This window comes from Vidua macroura, chromosome 5 (assembly GCF_024509145.1).
Source record: "Vidua macroura isolate BioBank_ID:100142 chromosome 5, ASM2450914v1, whole genome shotgun sequence".
Taxonomy (NCBI): domain Eukaryota; kingdom Metazoa; phylum Chordata; class Aves; order Passeriformes; family Viduidae; genus Vidua; species Vidua macroura.
This window is the reverse complement of record NC_071575.1, coordinates 17054565-17076966: the sequence shown is the minus strand read 5'-3', so window position 1 is coordinate 17076966 and position 22402 is coordinate 17054565. Positions and strand designations below refer to the sequence as shown.

The following is a 22402-nucleotide window of genomic DNA, read 5'->3' as shown; positions in this document are numbered from 1 at the left end:
CACCCTCTGGGTGAAAAACCTTTTCCTGACAACCAAGCTAAACCTTCCCTGACACAGTTCCAGCTGTTCCCTTGGGTACTATCACTGATCACCAGAGAGCAGAGATCTGTGCTGCCCCTCCACTGCCCCTTAGGAGGATGTTGTACACTGCAATGAGGTCTCCTCCTGGCTGAACAGACCAAGAGACCAACTTTGGGTAGTTGTTTTGTGGTGGTTTTTTTTGAAATCAAGTGTGTTCATTCTTTGTGGTAGCAGAGATATAATCTTCCTCCACTTCATATCCAGTCCTCTTCAGACCCATGTGGAGGATTACAGAAGTAAAGTTTAGGAGGTTCCCAAGGAAAATCAGAGCCATTAGGGATTTTCCCAATTCTTAGAAACACTGTCTTTTAGCTTAGAGAATTTTCAGGATTAAAATAAACCCCAACTTTTGTCCCTATTAAGTTTTCTACAATCCAGGAAAGTTGAATATATATGCTAATGACATCCAGCAAAAGGTCTTGTGTATATATTATTCCAGCAAAAGAGCAACAGTTAAAAAGTAAATAAACATCTAAAAATAATAGGTATTCTAGGAAAGTTATGCTTCCAGATGAGTACTTGAAATAATATAAATATATAAATGTACAATTCTAGTAATCCAAACAACTTTATTTATCCTCCCATCTTTTCCCAAGCTTTCTAAACAGCATGAAGTCTCTTAAATCTGTTTGGTTGTTGCTTATGCTAATGAAATCCCACAGAAATTTCTGGTGTTATTCATTATTTATACTGGTTAACTGGAGATTAGAATCACTGGATATTTCTGGACACAGACCCAGACAGCACTAGACCTTGTGCCTTCTGTTGTGGTGGTGTCACTGTGTCAAGTCAAACCCAGACACTGCAGACTTGTTGATTTTAGCATATGTGAGTTTGCTCCGGTTGGTGATCACAAGATTCACCTACTTGAGAACATAGGGAACAAGTGTGTGTGAATATACCTAATCTGTACAGTTTTTTTCCTTAAAATTATTTTTTCCTCTGGACAAAACTTTAGCAACTGTCAGGGTGGAGTTTCCTATCAGATGTGTTTTCAATAAATAAATCACATTTCTTTCCAAAATTCAGTTTCAAAGCTGGCAAACCTTGGAGCATATTTTGGAAGGAGATGCATGTTTCTCATGGGCCAGGTAGATTTGGCTCCAGACTTAGTTTCACAGATTAGTCAACAATGTGATACTTTATACATCACAGACTTTCATTGCGTGCCATGAATCTTTCCAGCTTCTATAATTTGCAGGTGCCTGTGTAAGCCTGGAGATGTGAATGATGAAACAGTCTGTGTTGAGCTGAGATAGATGTTATGTCTCCTACACAAATCACACCAAGGGGTGTCCCAGCTGCTGTGGCTGCTGTCAAGCCCAGAGCAGCACTGAATTCTTGGACATGTCAGCACTGGTGCTTTTTGGCCTGGGACAGGCCCTGGTGATGGTGAGCAGAATGCAGCCATACTCACTCCTCAGAGGTCCAGGAGGGGCTCAGTAACTTGTGCACAGGGTCAAGCCACATCTTGATTTCAATCAATTTGTGAGCAATAAAATGAAATTGTTCTATGTGGACAAAGATGGGCCTAACCACAAACGTTGGATTTATTTACCACCAGGAGCCCCCCTCCAGCTTTGATTTCTGCAGCTTTCAAGTGCTACCAGAGTAGTTTCAAGTGGAAGGGTTTTGAAAGGAATTGAAAAAGGAAATACAAGTTAAGTCTGGACCACACACTCCTTTCTAAAGGAGCACCTAACATCAGGACCTGATGGTAGATGGATAAACAAGAGGCAATTTACAGGCTTTTTCTGTCACAAACCCTCATCCTAATTTTGTTTTAAAATTAAATAGTTGCCTTCTGGATTTTGTTTCCCCATCTGAGGAAAGATTTGATTTTCAAAAAGTGCATCTGCATTCTGAACACCCCACTGTTTTTAGACTAAAACTGGGAGCAGAAACTGTCCAGTGACCTCTGAAAGAAGCTACTTGTAGAACCTGGAACAAGAACATTATAGGTTCTTCCAAAGCCATATGCTTGCAAGGTAATGATGTTTTTCCCTATAATCTGCAACAGAATGTATGATACACAAATTCGGTTCCTTCATGGAAAATTGCATACCCCCCCCCCTTCCAAAACACTGTGAGTCATGAGAAGATAGTATCAAACCAGCAATTTATTTTGTAGTAAACACCCACATCCTGAACTCTCTGTGATCTCTGCTACATCAGCTCAGCGCTAATTAACACAGTGTAGGAATCCATGGCTACATGGGAGAGAAGCAGCAGGCCGGATAACATACAGGAATACAAGCAACTGAGTATGTTTCAGAGCCATTGCGATTTTGGGGAGGATACCCTGGACTCCAGGCCCCAGGGTGGGGACAGGTCATCCTTTACTTGGTCCTCCTCCTCCCCCCAAAATAGTGCTTGTAAGCAGCAGCGTAGCCATGGCGAAAAGCGTACATTTCACAAGGGTAGTAGTCCTCGCAGAGCTCCCTCTGATGCTCCTGGGGTGCCTTACTACGCTCCCTGATCCTGTAAAGGTAGGAGAGAAGAGAGGTAAGTGCTGAGATCTTAAATATCTGTCTACAGCCCTTTCCTGTCTCAAAACTCCCCGCTTGGATTAAGGATCCACCATTACAGTACATCGTCCAGCTACAGAGTTCTCAGCTTCTGTGTTCACCACACCCACGGACTACAGCAGGAATGTTGTCTCCTCAGGCACCCTTTTATTTAGGGGCTAAGTAAGGTGGTGGGGAGAGGGGAATGGCTCCTGTCTCAACTTGAGGAAGAGTCCTCCCATTGCAGCCTTCCCCAGCCTGCTCTCTTCAGCTCTTCTGCTCTTTCCCAAACATATATATAGAAAAAAAGACCTGAAATATTCTGCAAAGGGGTCACCTGGTACTGAGGAGAAGGTTTGTCTTATGCCTCACCAAGAGATGATTTCTGTGGTTCAGTCTTTATTTTCACAAGCCTTGAATTAGGCATGAAATTGGTTACATCTGTATTTTATAAATGAGGGAAGGAGGCCCTCAGATGACTCTTTGATTTAAAAAGGTCATGCAAGTTCTGCATGAAATCTCAGGACTAGAAAAAGATCTCAAACTGAGCTAGCTTTTGGACCATCCCACATTCATTCTCTCTTGTTTTGTTGGTGCTTCCTTCAGAGAAAATTATCAGTCTTCTCAGCATGTGACATGTCTCCAAATCTAAGGACCCGCTCTCCATTACCTGAATTCTTGCTTTTCCTGGGTTTGGGGACTTAAACAGTACCTCACATTAAAAGAGAGACTGAGGCTTCTCACAAGTCACCATGGCTGTCACCCCTGCTAACAGCCTCTCTTGGCAAGGAGGAATCTCTTCCCACTCTCAAGCTCAGCATCCTGAGGCCATGGCATACCTCTCCTGAGTGATGGCTCTTAGTCTCGTGTCAGCCTGAATGAAGTCATTGGCCCTTCGCCTGTTGAGGAAGGGATCTGAAAAGGCAAGGGGTTATTCAGACTGACACATTTTCAACACCAGATTTCAACAAAAGCTGGCTTCCTCCTTTATAACAGCCTCCTTGTCTGCCCTCCCATGTACAATTAAATCCAAGACCTTTTAATATTCCCTCCTGTCCCCTGGCTGCTTCATGTATAGGCTCTCTCTGTACTAGAGTGCAGCCTGTACAGAAATGCCCATGCTGGTCTTGTCCTGCTGTTATTCAAATCACCCAGAGGAATGTTACTGTGATTTTGCTGCCACAGTCCCTCTGATTGAGTGGAGCTTGGCCCAGAACAGTTAGGCACCAAGCTACACAGACCATGGGACATCTGAGGACTCTCAGAAGAACAACAAGAACTGTGAAATTGTGTACAGGAAGGGCCTGAGTAATTCTCTCTGCCTCCAAGGTTAGACAGTCATTGAGAAGTTTGTGTGGCAGTTTTGGACTGAGGGGCCTGAAAGTCCCTTCTGACTTTTTTGAGAAACATCACAGTCCTGTTGCAGAGTTCAGGAGTCTGTGGATGTAATTTGGCTTCCACATGTGCCTTTGTGTTGCTGACTATCTGCTTTGTGAAATCTTCTTCCAGATGTCCTAATGTCCTAATTTCTTTTTCATTTTGATTCACCTGCTCTCTAACCTCTCCAGGATATTGCTTGTTCCAAAGTGACTCTCTTCACCCTTTTCATGCTTTTCCTGTGACACTCTCTCTCCCCGTTCCAGCCAAAGGATCCCTCCTATACACACGCCCCACCTGCTTCCAAGGTGCTCAGAGTAAGGCTCTCCTTGTACTTCAGGGAGATTAAATTCTGTACATGGCTTCTACAGTGGTTCTTTCCATGCTCATCCTAGAGCTTTTTGAGCAATATCCTTTTCTAGTGTCAGTTAACCTGGTTTTGGTACATGTAACAGAGGCCTGAGCTCTGTTCTCAAATTTTGTTTTCCAATTCTCATTTTATTCTATGCAAAATAGTGGTATGAGCTTGTGCCAAAACATGTGAAGTCTTCTTTTAACTCGCTCCCTTTTCATTCTGAAACTCCATTACTCAGTAAATTCAATTTCCCTAGGCTCAGTTGTTCTACCTATTTTATCCCTAGTAGGAGTATGAGTAAATGAACTTGGACATGTCTGTAGCACTCTTCAAATTCAATAAAATAGTAAAGCAGTCTCTTACTGAGATACTCATGGGACTCCATGCTCTCATGGGACTCTGTGGAAAGAAAGAATGAAACATGTATTACGACACTGTATTGATGGGATTCAGTATTTCATATACAACAGATCAACAGAACACACACAGAATCAGAGAAGCCAGGTTTTAAGGCACGTGTTTAAAAGGAAGAGAAAGGGAACAGTGCTGTGACCTAGAACTTATATGAGGAGTTTAAAGTGCTCAGAAGTTTAACAGAGAGCTACCTGGTAATTTAGTCAGTACTTCCAGACTCACGCTTGGTCATCCAGCCTGATTCTCCAGCATAGTTCCTCACTTTCTGCGCCTGACACTGCAGTGATAGGATACAAATTTGCCTTCAAAGCTTGCATGTATTCTTAGAGAATGGATTAGCACAGTGAAATGCACTTGACTCTTGCATGAAACAGCATCTTAATTCTACCAATATGGAACTGTGTGCCTCACCAGGAAAAGGGGATGATATTACAAAAGGAAAAAGGGAAATCCTCCAATTATCAAGGAATATTTAAGAATTAGCATACTTATCATAGTTCAGAAAAGAAAGGGACAAAAAGAGGAGCAGTCTGTGAGGTGAGCTGGAACAGAGAGGAAGAGTTTGAAGCATCCTGGACCGTGAATTCCAATGACTGGAGGTAACAGCTCTGGATCAGGCCTAGGAGGATCTTACACAAGGGCAGGAAAGCAGGCAAGAGATCAAGTTAAGGGCAAAGAAGACACAAAGTTAAATAACAAACATCTGAACAGACCATAAATGTCTGCAGGTTTGGAGTTTTCATTCTACCCAGTAATAAAAGTCACCTACCATAGGAAGTGGCAGCCACCACCAAGACAGCCAGGAGCGTAAGGACGACAAGAGTGCGCATTGTGCCAGTGCAGGGACGAATCTCACTCTGTCTTTCTCACTGTGTTTTGCTCTCTTCTCACTGAGGGTAGCTGGAGATCCTGGGCTGACTGCAAAATTAGCAGTGGAATGTTTATTATGAAAACAGAGCTAGGAGGAAGCCCGTGAAAGAGCCTGGGCAAGGTGACAGCTAGCTGGTACACACTCTTCTTGGAGCTATTACAAAACATCCTCTATTAGCAGACTGGATTAGGTTTTGGGAAGGAAGGGGCATGCCCCCTTCCTCTCATAGCTCAGGCCTGGGGGACATGATCCAGAGGCAAACATGTCACTAGCACTCCACACTCAGAAAAGCTGGCCTAGGCAAGTGGAAGGAATTTCACAGGCTGCCAGGGGCCCAAAGGCAGAGGTGTGTGTTGATCCCAAATATAAATGTTTGTTTTTCTGATTTTTCCTCTGATCTGCTCTCTTTGCCCTCACTATACTCTGTCTGGATACAACCAGCCCAAACTCTTCTGTCAGCTTTGCCAATGGACACATGGAGCATGAGGTTTCAAACATTCCTGTCCCACTCAGACCCCCTCTCTCCAGCTGTCCTCTGCTGCAATGCCAGCCTGCCAGCTATCAGAGAGGGAATACAACCCTGTTGCCCCTTTTCATCTCCTACTTTATTGCTTCAGAAGTGACAAGCAGCAACCTGAAAGAATCCTTCTGCTCGTGTGATCATTATTTTTGCATTCAGATGACAGCAGCACCCAGAACTCTATCTTTGAAGGCTCTCACAGTGGTGCTGACCCCAGACTCCTCTTGCAGCCCAAAGGACAGCATCTTGGTGGAGTCAGAGGCAAACATTTCCCTCTCTGGTCTAGCACTAGCAGTCTTTGCCTCATGGGCACCAAAGGCACATGCCAACGTAAGGCTTTTCATCTGGGATGAATCTTCAAGGCCCGCAGTCTCAGGGAGAATTACCTTGTCTTTTAACACCTAAAAGAGTTTGATTGGATCCAATATCATGGGCAGCAGAGATGCACAAAACATCAGGTGTTCCACTCTCCAACTCTTGGAACAGTAGAAAGCAGTGACAGAGGAGTTAGAGATGGCTATCCCTGCTGAGTGAAAAGGAAAGAGTTTGCTAGAGGCAAGGTAGGGAGGGGGGGTGGGCACCTACTGCCTGCTAGCCCTCCCCCAGTGGCAGTGATGGGGCTGGGACCCCAGACACTGCCTGAGAATGAACCTAAGCCACAGGAACCATTCTTATGTCTCATCCAAGCTGTGACTACGGCCTGTTTTGTCTATGTGTATATGCAGGTATCAGGATTTCTCACTGACAGGATGCAAAGTGAATGCACTCTGGGTGCAGACCATTTTACTCAAACCACTGTGCTGTTGTCACTGCTGTCACCTTCAGAGGCCAATACATGAAGCCACACTGAAGGTAACACAGCCAAGAACTGCAGGGACATTTAGCCAGAGCCTAACACTTCATGAGTGAGGAGTGAAATTCATTGGAAAAATATTACTCTGGGCTTTGCAATTTACTCTTTCAATGTCAAACTCATGACCCTTACCTGAAGCATCCTTTCTCAGGAAGAAAAACTGACCAGGGACTTCAACTTCAGACCAAGGAGAAAGAATTTCTCTTCATCCCCATTATCCCACCCCATGTGGAGAGCAGCTCAGTCCTGCACCATCAAGGCCCCCCCATACACATCCACTTCTTGCCTGTTCAGTGCTTAGCCTGAAATGCGGAGGAAAACTTGGGGAAAAGCCATAAGTTTGCTAGAGACACAAGGTCAAAGGGGAACTGAGACTTTGCTGCTGGCACTCTGTGCCCTCCCACTCCAGTCTCTTTAAGGAAATTCTCTGCTCTGGGATCCTTTCCATTTCTTAGAACTTAGAAGTTTTGGACTAATTGTTGAATGTGGATTTTATAGGTTTCCCAAATGTCTTGTACAGTAGCTGCTAAGAAAGAAAAACATGAGGGAGAGGCTGGAGGACAGACCCCAGTGGGAAAGCAGTGGGGCACAGAGAGGAAGATGCTGGGTGTACTTTGGAATGAAAGTGAAGCTGCCCAGTGGGAAACTCCAACACACTTTCGAGCCAAACCCTCTTTATTTGTCTTCACTCAGGGCAGAGCTTTCTGCTCCCTAGAAGACTCTGCTCCCATTTCAGAGGACTCTAATACCAGAATGCCTGGAGCATACTCTGCCATCAACCACAGGAGAACAGCCACAAACACCACTTTAACCCAAATGTTTCATTTGTTACCACAGAAGCAATACATTTTTCAAGGAATGAATGAACATGCCAGCTTCACAGCCCTATTCCAGCAAATCTCCTTCGGGGAATTTTTCCTCTTGCAAAAGTACTCCTTTCTGCTCCCCCTGCACTCCATACTTTCCCAGCACACATCTCCCCTACTCAACAGCAGTGGGCTGCCCTGGGGGTAACATACCATGCAGCACAGTGAGCCCAATCCCTCTGCTTTCTTGCAGCATCCACTAGTTAGAAGTACAGAAAGGAGCTAAGACAAATCTGCACATGCCAGGAAGATCCCTGTAGACTCACAAATAAAGGAGGGATCAGAAAAGCAACCCTGATGTGTCTGCTGCTGGAGTGGAAAATCACAACACTGTACATGCTGTAGCAAGCACTCCTATCATTTTACAGCAGTGAAGCACCAGCAAGGCAATGATAATAAGCAGCTGTCCAGGAAAAGCAAGGCAGTCCCTGAATACTCACTAAGCTGTTGCTTCCCTGCCAGTCTGCAGCTCTTGTCTCAGGGGGCAGCTCTCCTGGTGTCTTGGACCCTGGACCGAAGAAGAGGGACCTTTTATTCATTAGCATCGATCAGTGACTCCTCCCCTCTCCCACTCTTGATCCACCCCCAGGCTGCCATCAGAACCACCTTCTGCCCACAGCCAGGAAGCCAGCAACATCAAAGAGCTGAGCCAAAAGGGAGCGAGCCAGAGCACACACCAGCAGCTAGAGGGGACACAGCCACATCCAGGTTGCCTGTCTGTGCCTGGGAGCAGTGAGTGGACAGAGATATGGGAACAAGCTCCAGTCTCCTTCTTTGTTGTGAGAACCCCCTCGGCATTCACCCCCTCTTTTTCTGTCTGTCTCTATCTCAAGCTACAGTGCTAGCCAGGGCACCTGTTCTTCCTCAGGGAACAGAAGGCCAGGAGCCTTCTCCCATCTCATTTCATGCTGCTTTTACAACTGATCCCCTCTCTTAATGGCAGGCTAATAGCAGACTGAAAACCCACATAACAAAGGTGTCAGCTCTGAAACCCCCAAAAGTGACACGTGCTACACACAAACCCCTGAGGTGCACCCTCTGCTCACATCGGACTCAGAGCAGTGCTGGGCAGCCCAGGACATGTGACTGCTGGACTGGGCTTTGGGCTTCTGGCCCAAAATGGAAATGATAGCGTATCCATGGAGATAAAGAACCGCCACTGTTTGGACAGAGAACAGTGAGCAGCTCCTGTCCAAGGGTTTTATCTTTAGCTCCTAATAGTGTTCTATGAGTTTGGGGAAGGTTCAGACTTCACTGTGGCAATGAGGTACCATGTTACTTGTGTCGTTGTACAGGCAACTGTTGGTCCTCAGATCTTGAGAACAGCAATCTTGAACTGTCCTCAAGGCAAAGGGCACGTGATCAGGAACCACCTTTGAAAAGGAGTGAAAACAGGAGGGTATTTCTTGCCCTTGTCTACCACCCTTTGGGGTCATCTAAGTTTCAACCCTATGACATCCTGAACCCTGAAAGAAATCAGGACTCAGAAGATCTGGTCACCTTCATCTACCTAGATACTGGTAAATCACTGGCCCCAATGCCATCTGGCAAACTCTTAGTTAAGTAGAAAAAAATGGACGTTAAAACCAAAATGGCAAGATAGTAAGGAACCAGACAAATGGGGCAAAAGCTTAAGCAGTGGGAAGGAGAAATTATGAGAAATTGCCCATTGAATTTCTCTTGGGACTAGATCTTCTCTTAATGATGGACATTAAAAATGAATAATAACACAAAGCAAGAGGGCAACAGCAGTGAAAAGGAAGTCTGAGAGCTCATACAGGATGAAAAGGATGACCTTTAAATCTTCATTAATAGGAACAGAATAATATGCAATAGGGCAAGGTCTGCCATCGGGATTAGCAGTAAGAATCCTGCTGTAAATTAAGAGCTCATTAGCTAGAAGTAATTGGGGAACAAAAAGAAGAGCTATGAACCAACAATCATAAAGGCAAGGACAGAAGATCCTTACCTTACCAGAGAGATCTCAGCAGGATTCCTCTGCATGACCCCCTTCATGGAATAATTCTGGTGGGAAGTGCTATAGATGAGGAGGAAAATATGATTCACACTTACACCCAAAATGACAGACCTTTTCACCATAGCCTGTGGGAGTTGCTAAACCTTTCCACCCCTACATTGACCCCAAGGCTTTTCCAGCAGGACAATGGACTAGCAGTCAGGTTTTGTTTCCAGTACCCCCCAAGGGCTGTGTCACAGTCCACAGCTCTCATGATTAGGAGAAGTCTCATTTCCAGCCTCTGGCTTTAAAGCCATGATCCACATCTATGTCTCCCTCACTGAGTGCCCAGCTCATGTTAGGAAGGCTTCAGCAGAGTTGCTGAGTGCTCCAGTAAGGGAATAAACCCTATCAGCTCTGCAACAGAGCAGGGTTTCCAAACCCAGGTTGCCCAGAGTATCAAGTAACTGGACTTACCAATCTGGACAGTCCTTTCCAAATTTGCTTCTGTGTTTCAGGATGTAAGTTAGTCAGCCACCACATGGTCTATGGCTTACGAAGAGATTTCTCAACCTGATAAACAAGTGCTTCTTAGAACAACTAGTTCTACAGCACATGAGAAAACCAGACTTTATTTTTACTTTTCCATTTAGTCCTAAGTAATACCTAGGAACTGGTCCAAGAAGCAAGAATAATTGAGCCACTAAGTAAGAGTGTTTGACTATCCACAATATAATTAAAGTCAACAACCTCATGGAATAAATCGTGCTGAAAACTAGCATACTGACACTAAGCTTTAGAAAGGGAGATGTTTTTTAAACACAGAAGCTAGTCAAAAGACTATGAAATAAAAATAAACAGAACACATTTCAGATATTTAAAGAACTTGATATACATATCTGAATATGTGTTAGCTCTGGCAGGAATCTCACTCAGCCATTCAAAATTAAAAACTAGCTGAAATGCTAGTTAAACCTGAGGAAAAAAACATTGCAAAACTAGATTTAAAGATTTCTAAAGATTAAAAGAAAGGGGGAGCATATAAAAAGGAAAATCTAGTTTCATATCAATCAAACAAATTTTTTCAAAATAACTGCAATGACTAATTTCCACTTCCATGATGGAATGGGCAAAAAAGAGTAATTTCATAACAAGTAAGTGATGGGGGTTTTTCCTTCAAAAATATTTAAACACATATTTTTGAAATCTGCCTTGACCTTTCCCCTGAGGAATATTTTGCCCCCAGCATTACAACTTTCTGCAAAAATAAATTTTCCAGTTTGAAAATACATATTGGTTCTAACAATGTGGATCTGTGTGTAGTCTTAGGACTATTGTAAAAACCACTGCCTGAAGCTCACAGATAGTGTCAGTCTTCTGTGAGTGGGAAAGCTCCCACACTATCTTACAGCTCTTTTCTTTCATGCTTCCTCCAACATTTTGGGAGGTTTAGAAGCTTCCCTTTCCATCTTACGTAATAACTGCCAGTAACTTTCTCCTGCCCATGGATGTGGAGTACACCTGCATGTCCAACCTGAAGAATGTCACTCTGGGCTCTGGGACAAATGGTTGCTCAGCATCCCAGGGCTAAGGAGCAGGACTGAAAATAAACACCATTAAAAGGCCCAGATCCTTCTTCCCTGAACAAATTCAGAGGGTGAAAGGATAATTCTTCTTCCACTTGCTCTGACTTAACAGAATTCGGGCCCCTCTCCATATTAATCATGACCATAAGGAGAAGTTTATAGTTGGTGAGCTGTGCAGGTTCATTGTGGGTTGGTTGGTAAACTGGGAAGGCTTTTAGCACTGCATTATATTAGCGGTGGCAAAATTAAATTTCATTTACTGTACTGAAATTCAGAAATTAGTGTCCAGACACAACCTCTATGCAGCTGTGATACTCAAAGTTACTCCCTGTAATCCATCAAGCTTCAAAACAAAGCCCAGTGTCCTAGAAAAATCTCAGTCTGGCTATGAATACAGGAGCATTTGGAGTCAGCGGTACAGCCTAATGGGAGCTCACTGCTCTCCAGTTCTGCTTGTTGGAAAAAAGTGAGCCTGGCTCAAGCCTTCAACTCCAATACTTAGCACCCTCTGTGGGATATCACTGAGTTACCTCAAAGACTATCTCTGTTTGGCCAGGACTTGCCAGAACAGCTGTGTTTGGCTGGTAATAGGAAGTTCATGAGCACAGAAGACTAAGATTTCACAGCAGTCAGACCAAGGTTATTCAGTTCACTGAATAAAGCAACCAAAACATTTTAGGGCTAAGAGCTAACTCTGTTGCTTCCTTTGGCTTGACCCCCACCCACCCACACATGTCCACATACAGTGATCAGCATATTTCTCTTTTAGTCCGGGAAAGAAGGAAGACAGGATAATATTAATATTACTTGGATGTTGAAAAAATTGGCAGAAGCTCTTGTGTAGAGATTAAATAACCCATATAAGAAACTTGCCTTTCATGTACTTCAAGAATCCTATGAAAAACAGGGCAAGCAAAATGTTCAAACTTTGTCTATATAAACAGAACATGCTTCTGGGTTGCACTCTTATGGGAAAAGGGAATAGAAATCTCTCTTCTTTTTCCACCCATCCCCCTTGCTTCACCACATGAACACAAAAATGTCCTGACCTGATTAATTCTTTGGGATCAGATGAGATTTACCCGCCTTATTTCCTGTACAGACATGGGAAGAGATAAGAAAGCAGCTGTGGTTTCACTCTTCTCGTCCATCTGGTAAATAAAAAAAATAACAATAATGCTTCTTTTTTTTTTTTTAACTACATACTTAGGATAGCATCTTAGATCCCAAATCTGCCAGCCCTTGTGAAGCCAAGATTGGATTGAAACATTTATGTTCTGTCTGTCTTGAATGCAGGAGGCCACTGAAGTATTTACAAGCATCCCTGTTTCTTTACTCTATCTCAGTTCAATATCTAAAGGATCATAAATGTTGTCTTTAGTAAGCAAATACATTTTTCTGCGGCACATCAAGCCCATGGTCTTGGCCTCTGTTGTTAATATCAGATAGAGTACAAAGGAATGCTAGGGAGTAGAGGGAAATACACAATACACAGCTAATTGTGAAATGCTGTTTGTGGCAAGAAGAAAGGCATTCTTATTTATTGAAGCATGAAATCTGACTACTCTTATCTTCTTGCGCATAACTACAAATTATACTAATATTCCTAACATCACATGATGGTCAAATAATTTGACTTGATGACCCTCCTTAATATTAATTTCACACTGTTTATATGCTTTTTGGATACATATTTATTTTATTTGCATTAAACTTGGCAACTGATTATTTTTATTAAGAAATGTTGTGTTCACATAAAGCAGCAAAGAATTTTAAAAGGACAAGGAAAGACAAAAGGAATTCAAGAAACGTTTGGAAAATGTTCTCAGGCTTAGGGTGTGATTCCTGGGGTTTTCTGCTCAGGGCCATGAGCTGGACTCAATGATCATGATAGGTCCCTTCTGACTCAGTATATTCAATGATTCTGTGATAAATCAGATCTTTTAGATTAGTTTCTTCTTCTTCCTAGAATGGCACTGGACTCCAAAACCCACCACTGTGTGAGCAGTGTCTTTGTCATTAGTGGTCCCAATTTCCTTCAAATTATAAAAGAAACAATAAAATAATAGAAATGGAGAACAAAGAAGAGGTCTGGGTGCGGAAGCACTGGGAAGAAAGGCATAAGAAGGGCTACAAGAACAGCCCCTATTGATGGAAGCTGGATTAGCAGATCATTAAGATCCCAGCATATTGACACAGATCCTCTGGGTATCCAGACTAGGGGAAAAAAATAAATCACAGTTTAAAACCAGGTAAGTCCTAAAACAAGAGGCAGAGTACACCTACGATTTAATAAAAGAAAAAAAATAAATGTCTGGAGATGATGGTGCTTAGATGAGGAACAAGACTGAGCTCTAAGATACCTGGGTAAGGAGACAAAGGAGGATGAGTTCTAATGATACTCAGAGGTGGGAAAGGATGGAGGCAAAAAAGACAACATCTACTGCCAACTCCTGCAGGATGCAAAAGATGCATCTAAAATGAGCATGTGGTGGCCAAACTAAGAGAAACACTGGAGACATAATGAGAACTCCAGAGCCCATGAATTAAATCTGCTATGTAATTGCAAGAAAATGGAATAGTATGAACAAATGCCTTCTGGTGCCTCTGAATATGTGGTTATGAGGGTGTTAGTCTGAGTGAGTGAAATCAGTGTGGTTTGAAATAAAGAACCTTTGCTTTCTATAGTGTCTTGCATTGCCCTCTGTTACTTCAATATTGCAACAATAATCACCTCAGAATGGAGTATCACAAGGCAGTATAAAGACCTCTTATGATATCCTCAGTATGGAAAACTCTATCCAAACCCATCGCAAGTTGTTCTGCAGCTTTGGAAGTCATCTGCTTGGTAATAAGTTTTTTTCAGAGCTCTTTCCATTTTGTCTCATGATCCTTTTAGCCAGGCAGTGGGACGAAAGCCAGGACAGGTGTACAAGAAAAAGAGCAAGACTCCAGTGCTGCAGGCATGAGGTGACAGTTTTGGATTCAGCATTCCCTCTCATTTGCTCAGAAAAAGCTGAGTAGGGTCTTTTCTGCTGAAATTATCTCTCCTTTTTTGTCTACCTACGTGATAAAGGATGTAATTTTAAAATTCAATACACAGAAATCACATAATAACACCTTACAACATGTATCAGTCATAGAAGTTTCATTCTACTATTTTCCACAGCAGAATCTTCCTTTTAAGACTTTTGCCAACAAAGACACTTTTGTCCATCCTGGCCTTTAACCAATGTTTTTTTTTTTTTTCCTCTGTTCCAGTAATAGAATCTGCTTACAATACTTCCTGGCACCAATTGGATTGTATTATTTGGGATCTCTTTTCACTGTCTCCCACCTACAGCCATGGCTTCATTGGAAAATATTACTGTATATTTTTCAGGAAAATACACTGCATGAGTCACATGTTGGGTACACAGGCACTTACAACGCTGCTGGCTGGCTAAGCCTAAGATTAATGACAATGGTGTTTACTACCATACATTTTCATACAGCAGACATTGAATGAGAATCTCTGCTGTGCATATATTATATACTAAACATTTGTACACATCTGTAGAGCACACCTTCTCCCGTGTTACTTGGCCAAGCATCTGTCTGTCACTTCCTCTCTCTGAGGTAGGTGGTTGTCTTTCTTGATGGTCACTTGATTTCACTAGTGGAACTGGAGGAGGAAACAGTGAACCTACTGGAGGATCCATTAAATAAAATAGCAACACTACACAATAAATAAGACATACTCGCTATCTCCTAAGAAGACCCTTGTCTATTTTGAGACCTGAGTGTATAACTGAAATGAGCAGTAGGGACTGCAGTCAGGACAGTCATTTCATGCGAGTTGCCCAGGGATCTCATTAGGATTAAGGTCCTGTTTGTGCCAAGTGCTGCACAACCTGCAGGAGGGAGAGATGTGTGGTTATGTGCCTGTCTTCAGCCCTCCACAGCAGAAGAGGTCTGGCAGGAGCACCTCCCTCAGCCAAGGGCCCTCTTATCACTGCCTGGCCTTCCCAAGCATGGGGCTTGGTGATGACAAATGATACACAAGCTCCCAAGTTCACTCTCTTTTTCAGCCCCTGGAGCTCTTCTGCATTATCTGATCTCTGGGCTCTCTGTGCTATTACTCTAACAATGATCTGTTACTGCCCCAGTCCTCTATTGCAGCACTGGATTGCTAAATAGAAATCTCTGTCATTACCTTATCTGGGAAGATCTTGAGTAAGTAAGAAAATAAGAAAATAATTAATCACACTGAGTTTGCACTTCCAGAAAGGGACACAATCAGTAAAACAGCAGCAGGAGTGCTATGCCACTGCAGAGAGATCTGCAAGGCTGGCATGACAGCTGAGAGCTTGGCTTTAGCTCCTTCTCTCCTGCCTGACAGCAAGCACCTGAAATCTCAGATCAGATTTCTGCCTCCTCCATGCAAAACTTAGCACTGAGGCACAAAGTTTACCTTAAGCTGCTCTCAAGAAAAAGATTCCTGATGTCTTTCTCCTGAAGCTTTCTCCTGCCTATCCCTGCCTGCCTGGTGGCTGTCCTTCATTCCGCCAAATTGTGTGAGCTCCCTGAAAGCTACTGGGCCCCAGGAACATCCCTCCTCTTTGTTCTTAGTGGGAGCTTTTGCTGCTTTTGTCAGTGATCTAGGGAATGGGTTCCTCGGGATTTCTCTAAGGGGGTGGTGAAGCTCGGGGAGAAGCAGAGGAGGATGGTGCTTGTTCCCCTCCCACACATGTTGCCCATCTGTGACATCTCTGTCTGTCACAGAGAAATTCAAGAGACACATTAAATATATCAAACATAAATAAAGCAGCTCCAAGTCTTTGGCTGATTGTCATGGCTAGAAATAGAAGCCAACTACTTGAGGAGCTTTGGGTTTGCATGTTTGATGGATTCCCAGCATAAGGACAGGCATTCAGATAAACCCAGCCCAAACTGAAGTAAACAATCCTGCATGACTTTTCAAGAAGGTGGCACTGAGGTGAGTCAGAGAACGTTGCTACCATTGAAGGCAATGGGCAAGGAGCAAGGAGCAGCTCCCAGGCAGCTTGTCCTGGGGGACTTGAGGGTCCCAGCAAGGATGTGAGGGCATGTTGCGAGCTAGACTACAGTACCCTTGACATGAAAAAGCTAATCCTGCAGTTCTGGGACTTCCCACTTCTGCCCAATACACAGTCTCACAAAATCAGTAGCACCATAATACCTTAGAGACCACTGCCCTATTGTCAGGTGTGTCTGATCATTTCAAAGTGGGGACAGGACAAGCAGACACACAGATCACCTCATTTCCATAGGAATAGCCAAAGAAAAGAATCCCACCCTATTTGTAAAATGCTGGTGAAGCAGTTTCTTAAGTTTGAAATGTTCTGGAAGTAGTTATCTTTATTGTTAAAAGAAGAAGAGTTTTATTGTCCTAAATCACAAAGCCAGACTTGCCAAGAAGGAGTCCACTGAAATACCACTCTCAGGACTCAGAGACCAAAGAGAAACCTTCTAACAGGGCCCCCAGGCAAAGTGCTAATCCATTTGCTTGTGTTGTTTAAGTATTTCTTCATCACCACTCTGACAGAGGGTGCCTGGTGGGTTCTCTCTGTTCTCCTTTTGCATAGGATATTTGCTGGTTTTGAAAGGGAGTGCCTGGGGCACAAGCGATAAGGCAGGCACTTTTCCCTGGGAGCAGCAGTGTTATTCTTGAGGCAGAGCTGCCTGTAGGGCATGGGTATGGGCAAAAAGAGAAATAAAATCATACCAGGGTCAGAGGACCTGTCACTCACACAGAGACAGGGAGCCAGCAGGGAGGAGGAGGGGGCAGTGAGAGTCAGCCCTATCCTGGAGACTGAGAGGGAACCTGTGGAGTGCCTTGTACTCTCAAGTCTCCATGCTGCTTGCAGATAGCAAGGCAGAAAGGAGAGATCCCGGTCTGGGATCCTGAGAACAACCTTAACAGGGTGATTTTCAGGTCACCCTGCTTCTGCCTGCTGCTCTCTGGGAGCAGTGCATCTCTCCAGAGTGGTTTGTGTCTCTGTGGCAGTGAGCAACCCAGTCACAGTAGACACCAAAGATGTGCTGTTCCCATGCTAGAGACCTGTAAGATGGAAGCACCTGAAAGACCCATTAACCATGGCAGTATCCAGACTCCCGGATGACAGAATAGGTCTGTGAAAAGAAGATTGGTGAAAATTTAAAGACTGTTGATAATTTGATATAAGCCTTACTACCTCAGTTACAGCATCAGAAACAGCCTTTCACTTAAACAATACCTTCCTTTCTGCTACTGTCTTGCAATGACTAAAATGTACCAAGCAAGAGCTCGTTCACATTTTCTTCTCACCTGCCACTTGTACTTCTTGATTATGCAAATATGCCTTCTTAATATCTTTGCAATAAAATATTTTAAACACAATAATATTCAAATATTTGCTAATTATTCAAAATAACATTAAAATATTGATGACACAAATGTATCTTCTTAATATCTGCTTAACATAATATTTTCTCTACTGCTAGTATCTCAACAGAGCAAAACACCTGAAAACATTGCTACGAGATGGGGTCTGAAACCCAGGATGCCCAGGGATGCAAGAAAGCATTGCAACTGCTTGGAGAAAGCAATGCAGCAAGGAAGCACATTCGCCATCAGACCCCAAAAGAATAAAGAAGTTCATCCAAGAGGAAAGGTCTCACTGTCAAGGAGTGAGAGATGGAGGGAAAACAACGATCCTGGTCTGTTCGGCTTCAGCTGTGCCAAACAAGCAACCAAACAAGACAGCCTTTTACTCATGGTGAAATACTGCCATTTCAACTTAAGCAAATAGCACTGGGAGTCCCAGGGAGAGGGAAGGTGAAGAGAAAGTGTGGCCATATGGCTTACATTCAGGAGATCTGCATGCAGAAGATCTGGGCTTTGTCTCCAGCTCTGCCTACAGGCTTCATCAACAGCCTGGGGTAAGTTACTGTCTGTCTTTTCTGTTTCTCAGCCAAAGAACAGAAAAAATTGGCAAAGGAAAATAAAGTCTTGATTGCAATGGGAAGTCATGATATATCCAGGATCAACACCCACATTGAATTCCAAGATGCCAAAGAATACTCTGAGCACAACAGATTTATATTGAAAATATCACCTCTGTATTTTAAAACGCAATCTTTCAGGCATACAGCCCTCTGCTCTTCTTCATCTAACTCCCTCTCCTTCAGTAAAGAAGAAAAGAGTTGAACATTTTTTCTTGAGCTGATTATTCTATTCCTTCTGGCAATTAACAGAGCAAAAAAAAAAAAAAACAGGAAAACTGCAAGTTCCCATCCTGCTCTTCCAACAGCTGATTAGAATACCCAAGGACTTAACATTTGTCTGCAGCTGCCCACACAAACAAAGGAACTAGAATTGGACTGCACCCAGGCTATGTCTTCTGGCACCTATGGAAGTAATGATGTGCTGTACTAAGCTGGACTGAGAAAGTTACAGACAGCAATGCCTCATCTACTAGGTAAAAGCCAAGAAATAATGTTGGTGATGTAGACATACGGAACACATGACATGGATGGAACAGAATTACACTAATCCCTAAGAAGATGATGGGATGTGGGCTCTGGCCTAGGAAGAAAGGAAGGTGGAAGACACAAAGAATATATAATACTCATAACACAGGGATAGGGAGAAACCTGGAGTGCTCACACAGCCCATGTGTTCATGCTGGAGGCTGGATGGGGCTGGCATTTCAACCTGTATGTGGACAACATGAGGGGTTCTCCAGGGGCTATTGTAATCCATGGATATTGGAGATATAGATAGATAGATAGATAGATAGATAGATAGATAGATAGATAGATAGATAGATCGATCCAGCAGCTTGAGCCCTGGTGAGCGTGGGGGGAGGAGGACACAGCACTGTTTGCAGCTGTGATGCAGAGGGCAGCTCTGCATGGCTGCCATACATGGAGGCCTGGTGCAGGCAGGGATGCAGTTATCCATGGGCCTTTCCTCTAACCTGGACAAAATCGCTGCTTTACAGATCACGCAACTAGCCTGCCTGCCTGTCTGGATTTGCAGATACTTTAGCAGAGAAGGGAGAAATTCAAATGAGAGAACAAGTATGCTCTTATTCAATGTGCATCTTGTGGTTTTGCAGGTTTTTCCACTGAAAATATTCCTCTGAAGTTTCCTTAGTGACTAAGCCAAAATGGGTCAAAGAGGTATTTGATTCACAGCCTTAGAAAAAACACTTCTGTGTTCTCTTCTCCACCATTATCAGCTCTCTGTGGTATCCAGCCAGCACCTTCCCTCACTGATCCCTACCTGTTTCTGGCCACATCACTCCTTGGGCAAGTCCTCTCCTCTCAAAACAGCCTTTGGCTCTTCCTTGCCCTCCTCTTTCACGCTTCTGCAAACCACTGTCCCAGTTGTATCCTTCAGACAATATTTCCTCCTGTGTCAACTCTCCCCACATCTTTGCCGTCCCGTGGGCTGCCATTTGTGGTACTGAGAGGAAGCCATGCTGTGTGGAGATGATTAAGAGTGACTAAGTCCTGTGAACTGTCCACCAGCAAGAGAGAGTTTGTTTCTAATATTGCTGCCCAGATTTATTGGTTTAGCCTCCTTCCAGATGAACTCCCCTTGGCCCCTCAGCACAAGAGAGACATGGAGTTCCTGGAGCGAGTCCAGCGGAGGACAACAAAGATGATGAAGGGACTGGAGCATCTCTCTTACGAGGAAAGGCTGAGGGAGCAGGGCCTGTTCAGGCTCAAGAAGAGATGATTGAAAGAGGACCTCATCAATGTTTGTAATCTGAAAGGGGTGTGCCAAGAGGATGGATTCAGGCTCTTCTCGGTGGTGCCAAGCAACAGGACAAGAGACAGTGGGCAGAAACTCATGCACAGGAAGTTTCATCTGAATATAAGGAAGAACTTCTTTATGGTGTGGGTGACTGAGCACTGGAGCAGATTGCCCAGAGGCTTTGTGGAGTCTCCCTCACTGGAGATATTCAAGAGCCATCTGGACACAATCCTATGCCATGTGCTCTGGGATGACCCTGCTAGAGCAGGGAGCTTGGACCAGATGACTCCACTGTGGTCCTTTCCACCAGACCCATTCTGTGATTCTGTGGACAGAGGTGTCAGAGAGCCATGCCCTTCATCCATTTATGATAAGGAGGACAACTGTTCCTACCATATGTTGTTCTAAATCATCACTATTTCCTCCCTGTCCTGGGAACTCAGGCTCAGCTCAGTGCTGGACTTCTGTGCATGAGATGGGATCTGACTTAGGTGCCATGAAGTTCATTCTGTGACAGCTATTCTGGGAAATATCTGAGAGATTTAAGAAATGTTTTATTCAAAGCTGGCAGGATCCCTAGAAGAAAGGAAGAAGTTCAGTCCTGCCTTGCTGTGCTGGTGGTTGACCTCTGCATGCATAAGGCACCAGGGCTGCATGGCCTGGGAGATGTCTCTTCCCTTTGTGCTGGCAGTCAGAGGCCTCTCAGCACCTCCCAGCCACTGCCAAGGGCAGGAGCTGTGCTGACTAGGCAGACTCACATGCACTCACATGCTGTGCCTGCTCCTCTTCTTCAGGGGAGGTACAAAGGTTTTTCAGTCCTTCTGCAGTCAGATTCTCTGCAGCTCAGCAGTCCCCCACTGCCAGATCCATAACTCTGTGTGCAGTGGGACTGAAGTGACAAAGCTGAGGCACAGATTTTCATATACAAAATCTTGGTTCAACCTGCAGCGGATGGGGGCTAGTTCACCTCTAAGCAACACTTCATTGTTTAATGTCACACATAGCAGTTCAGGGGAATAAAATAAAAAAAATGTTAGTCCCCTCGCTGAACCTCCAGGTCTCTGTAACATTCTGCTTCTGGAGATATTCAAATCCTTTCTCACCAAAGATGGATATGAAATTGCATCTTACACAACCCAGTTCCCTGTTCCCTGGGGTAAAGACAGCAGCTCTGACATGCTTCTGCAGCCTCACTTTCCTGTGAGGCAAACTGAGCATCCATCTTTGATACTTCATATGTCCTTTGAGTTCAGATGCTGCTGCAGAGCAGGGGTTCTCATATCACAGTATGTCTGCAATGCTAAGGTGAAAGGGAACCCCTTCATCCTGCTCTCTGTCAATTTGCATCTAGCATTTCCTCCATTTGCAAACCAAAACAGCCTCCCCAGACAGCTCAAAACATCTGGGCCACATACATCACAAGTTCAGGTCAGAGATGACACAACGGGGCACAGGACCCAGAAATAAAACAAACAAGAGATTGACCCATGCACATGATTCTGCCTCTGGTTTCTACCTCAAATGCCCTATTGCAGTGGCTAAGCCCACCAAAGCTCCACTGCAGAAGCCTTTGAGCACAGGGATTAAGGCAGACCCCCTTATTCCACTGCCACCACATCTGTGCACAGGGCATCCTGTGTGCAGCACCCCAGGGCTGTCTGTGCTGTGTAAGTCCTGAAAAGTACTGCAGAACAGCTGGAGGAGGAGGAGGAGGAGGCTTTTCCTGTGCCTTGCTTGTGGCTCCCAAGTTTGTTGGTTAGATGCAGAGCTCTGTCAGGTGCAGAGAGAATTAAACTCCCCAGTGTACATAAGCTCCTGAAAAGTTATCCCTATAATTAGCTGTGTACACAGTGAGAACAGTCACTGGGGACACTGCTTTTACTCTCAGGCTTGTTTGCAGAACCAGAACTTCATTCATGTCCTATTTTGTTTCCCTGCAGCACTAAGAAAGAGTCACGTCGCTGTGCCCAATTTCTGCAGCTGGCCAAGACACAGACTTCAGGTACTCATGCAGCAGGTCAGGGCCCCCACACTCTTTGATCTGGATGACAGACAGACAGACAGATCAGTGCGTGGCACTGGAAACACCTACAATGCTAAGACTCCTCACAGATGCCTCCCCAGTAGTCCTTCCCTCTCTACCATACTGCAGACAAAGGAATGAACCCTTTCTAGGGAGGAGCAAGGTATTGCTGTAAAAAGGAGCAGTTTTCCAACTGAGGGAAAGTGAACAGGGCTCTTGGCAGGA

The 22402-nt window shown here is 44.2% G+C and overlaps 1 protein-coding gene across 1 annotated transcript; it reads right to left on the bottom strand.

The window, feature by feature from the left end:
• Positions 1–2183: 2183 nt before the first annotated feature.
• Positions 2184–8368, bottom strand: MGP (matrix Gla protein). Its single transcript, XM_053978913.1, has 5 exons — positions 8285–8368; positions 5504–5652; positions 4684–4719; positions 3428–3503; positions 2184–2562 (listed from the first exon to the last, which is right to left on the bottom strand). The coding sequence occupies exons 2-5, from the start codon at positions 5562–5564 to the stop codon at positions 2421–2423; spliced, it is 315 nt and encodes a 104-aa protein (XP_053834888.1). The 5' UTR covers positions 5565–5652; positions 8285–8368; the 3' UTR covers positions 2184–2420.
• Between the last annotated feature and the right edge of the window lie 14034 nt (positions 8369–22402).

Coding starts and splice junctions, on each gene's coding strand:
- MGP (XM_053978913.1), bottom strand. CDS start 5,564: ATGCGCACTCTTGTCGTCCTTACGCTCCTGGCTGTCTTGGTGGTGGCT. Junction 4,720..5,503: donor GGTGGCTGCCACTTCCTATG/GTAGGTGACTTT, acceptor TTCTTTCCACAG/AGTCCCATGAGAGCATGGAG. Junction 3,504..4,683: donor GGAGTCCCATGAGTATCTCA/GTAAGAGACTGC, acceptor TTGCCTTTTCAG/ATCCCTTCCTCAACAGGCGA.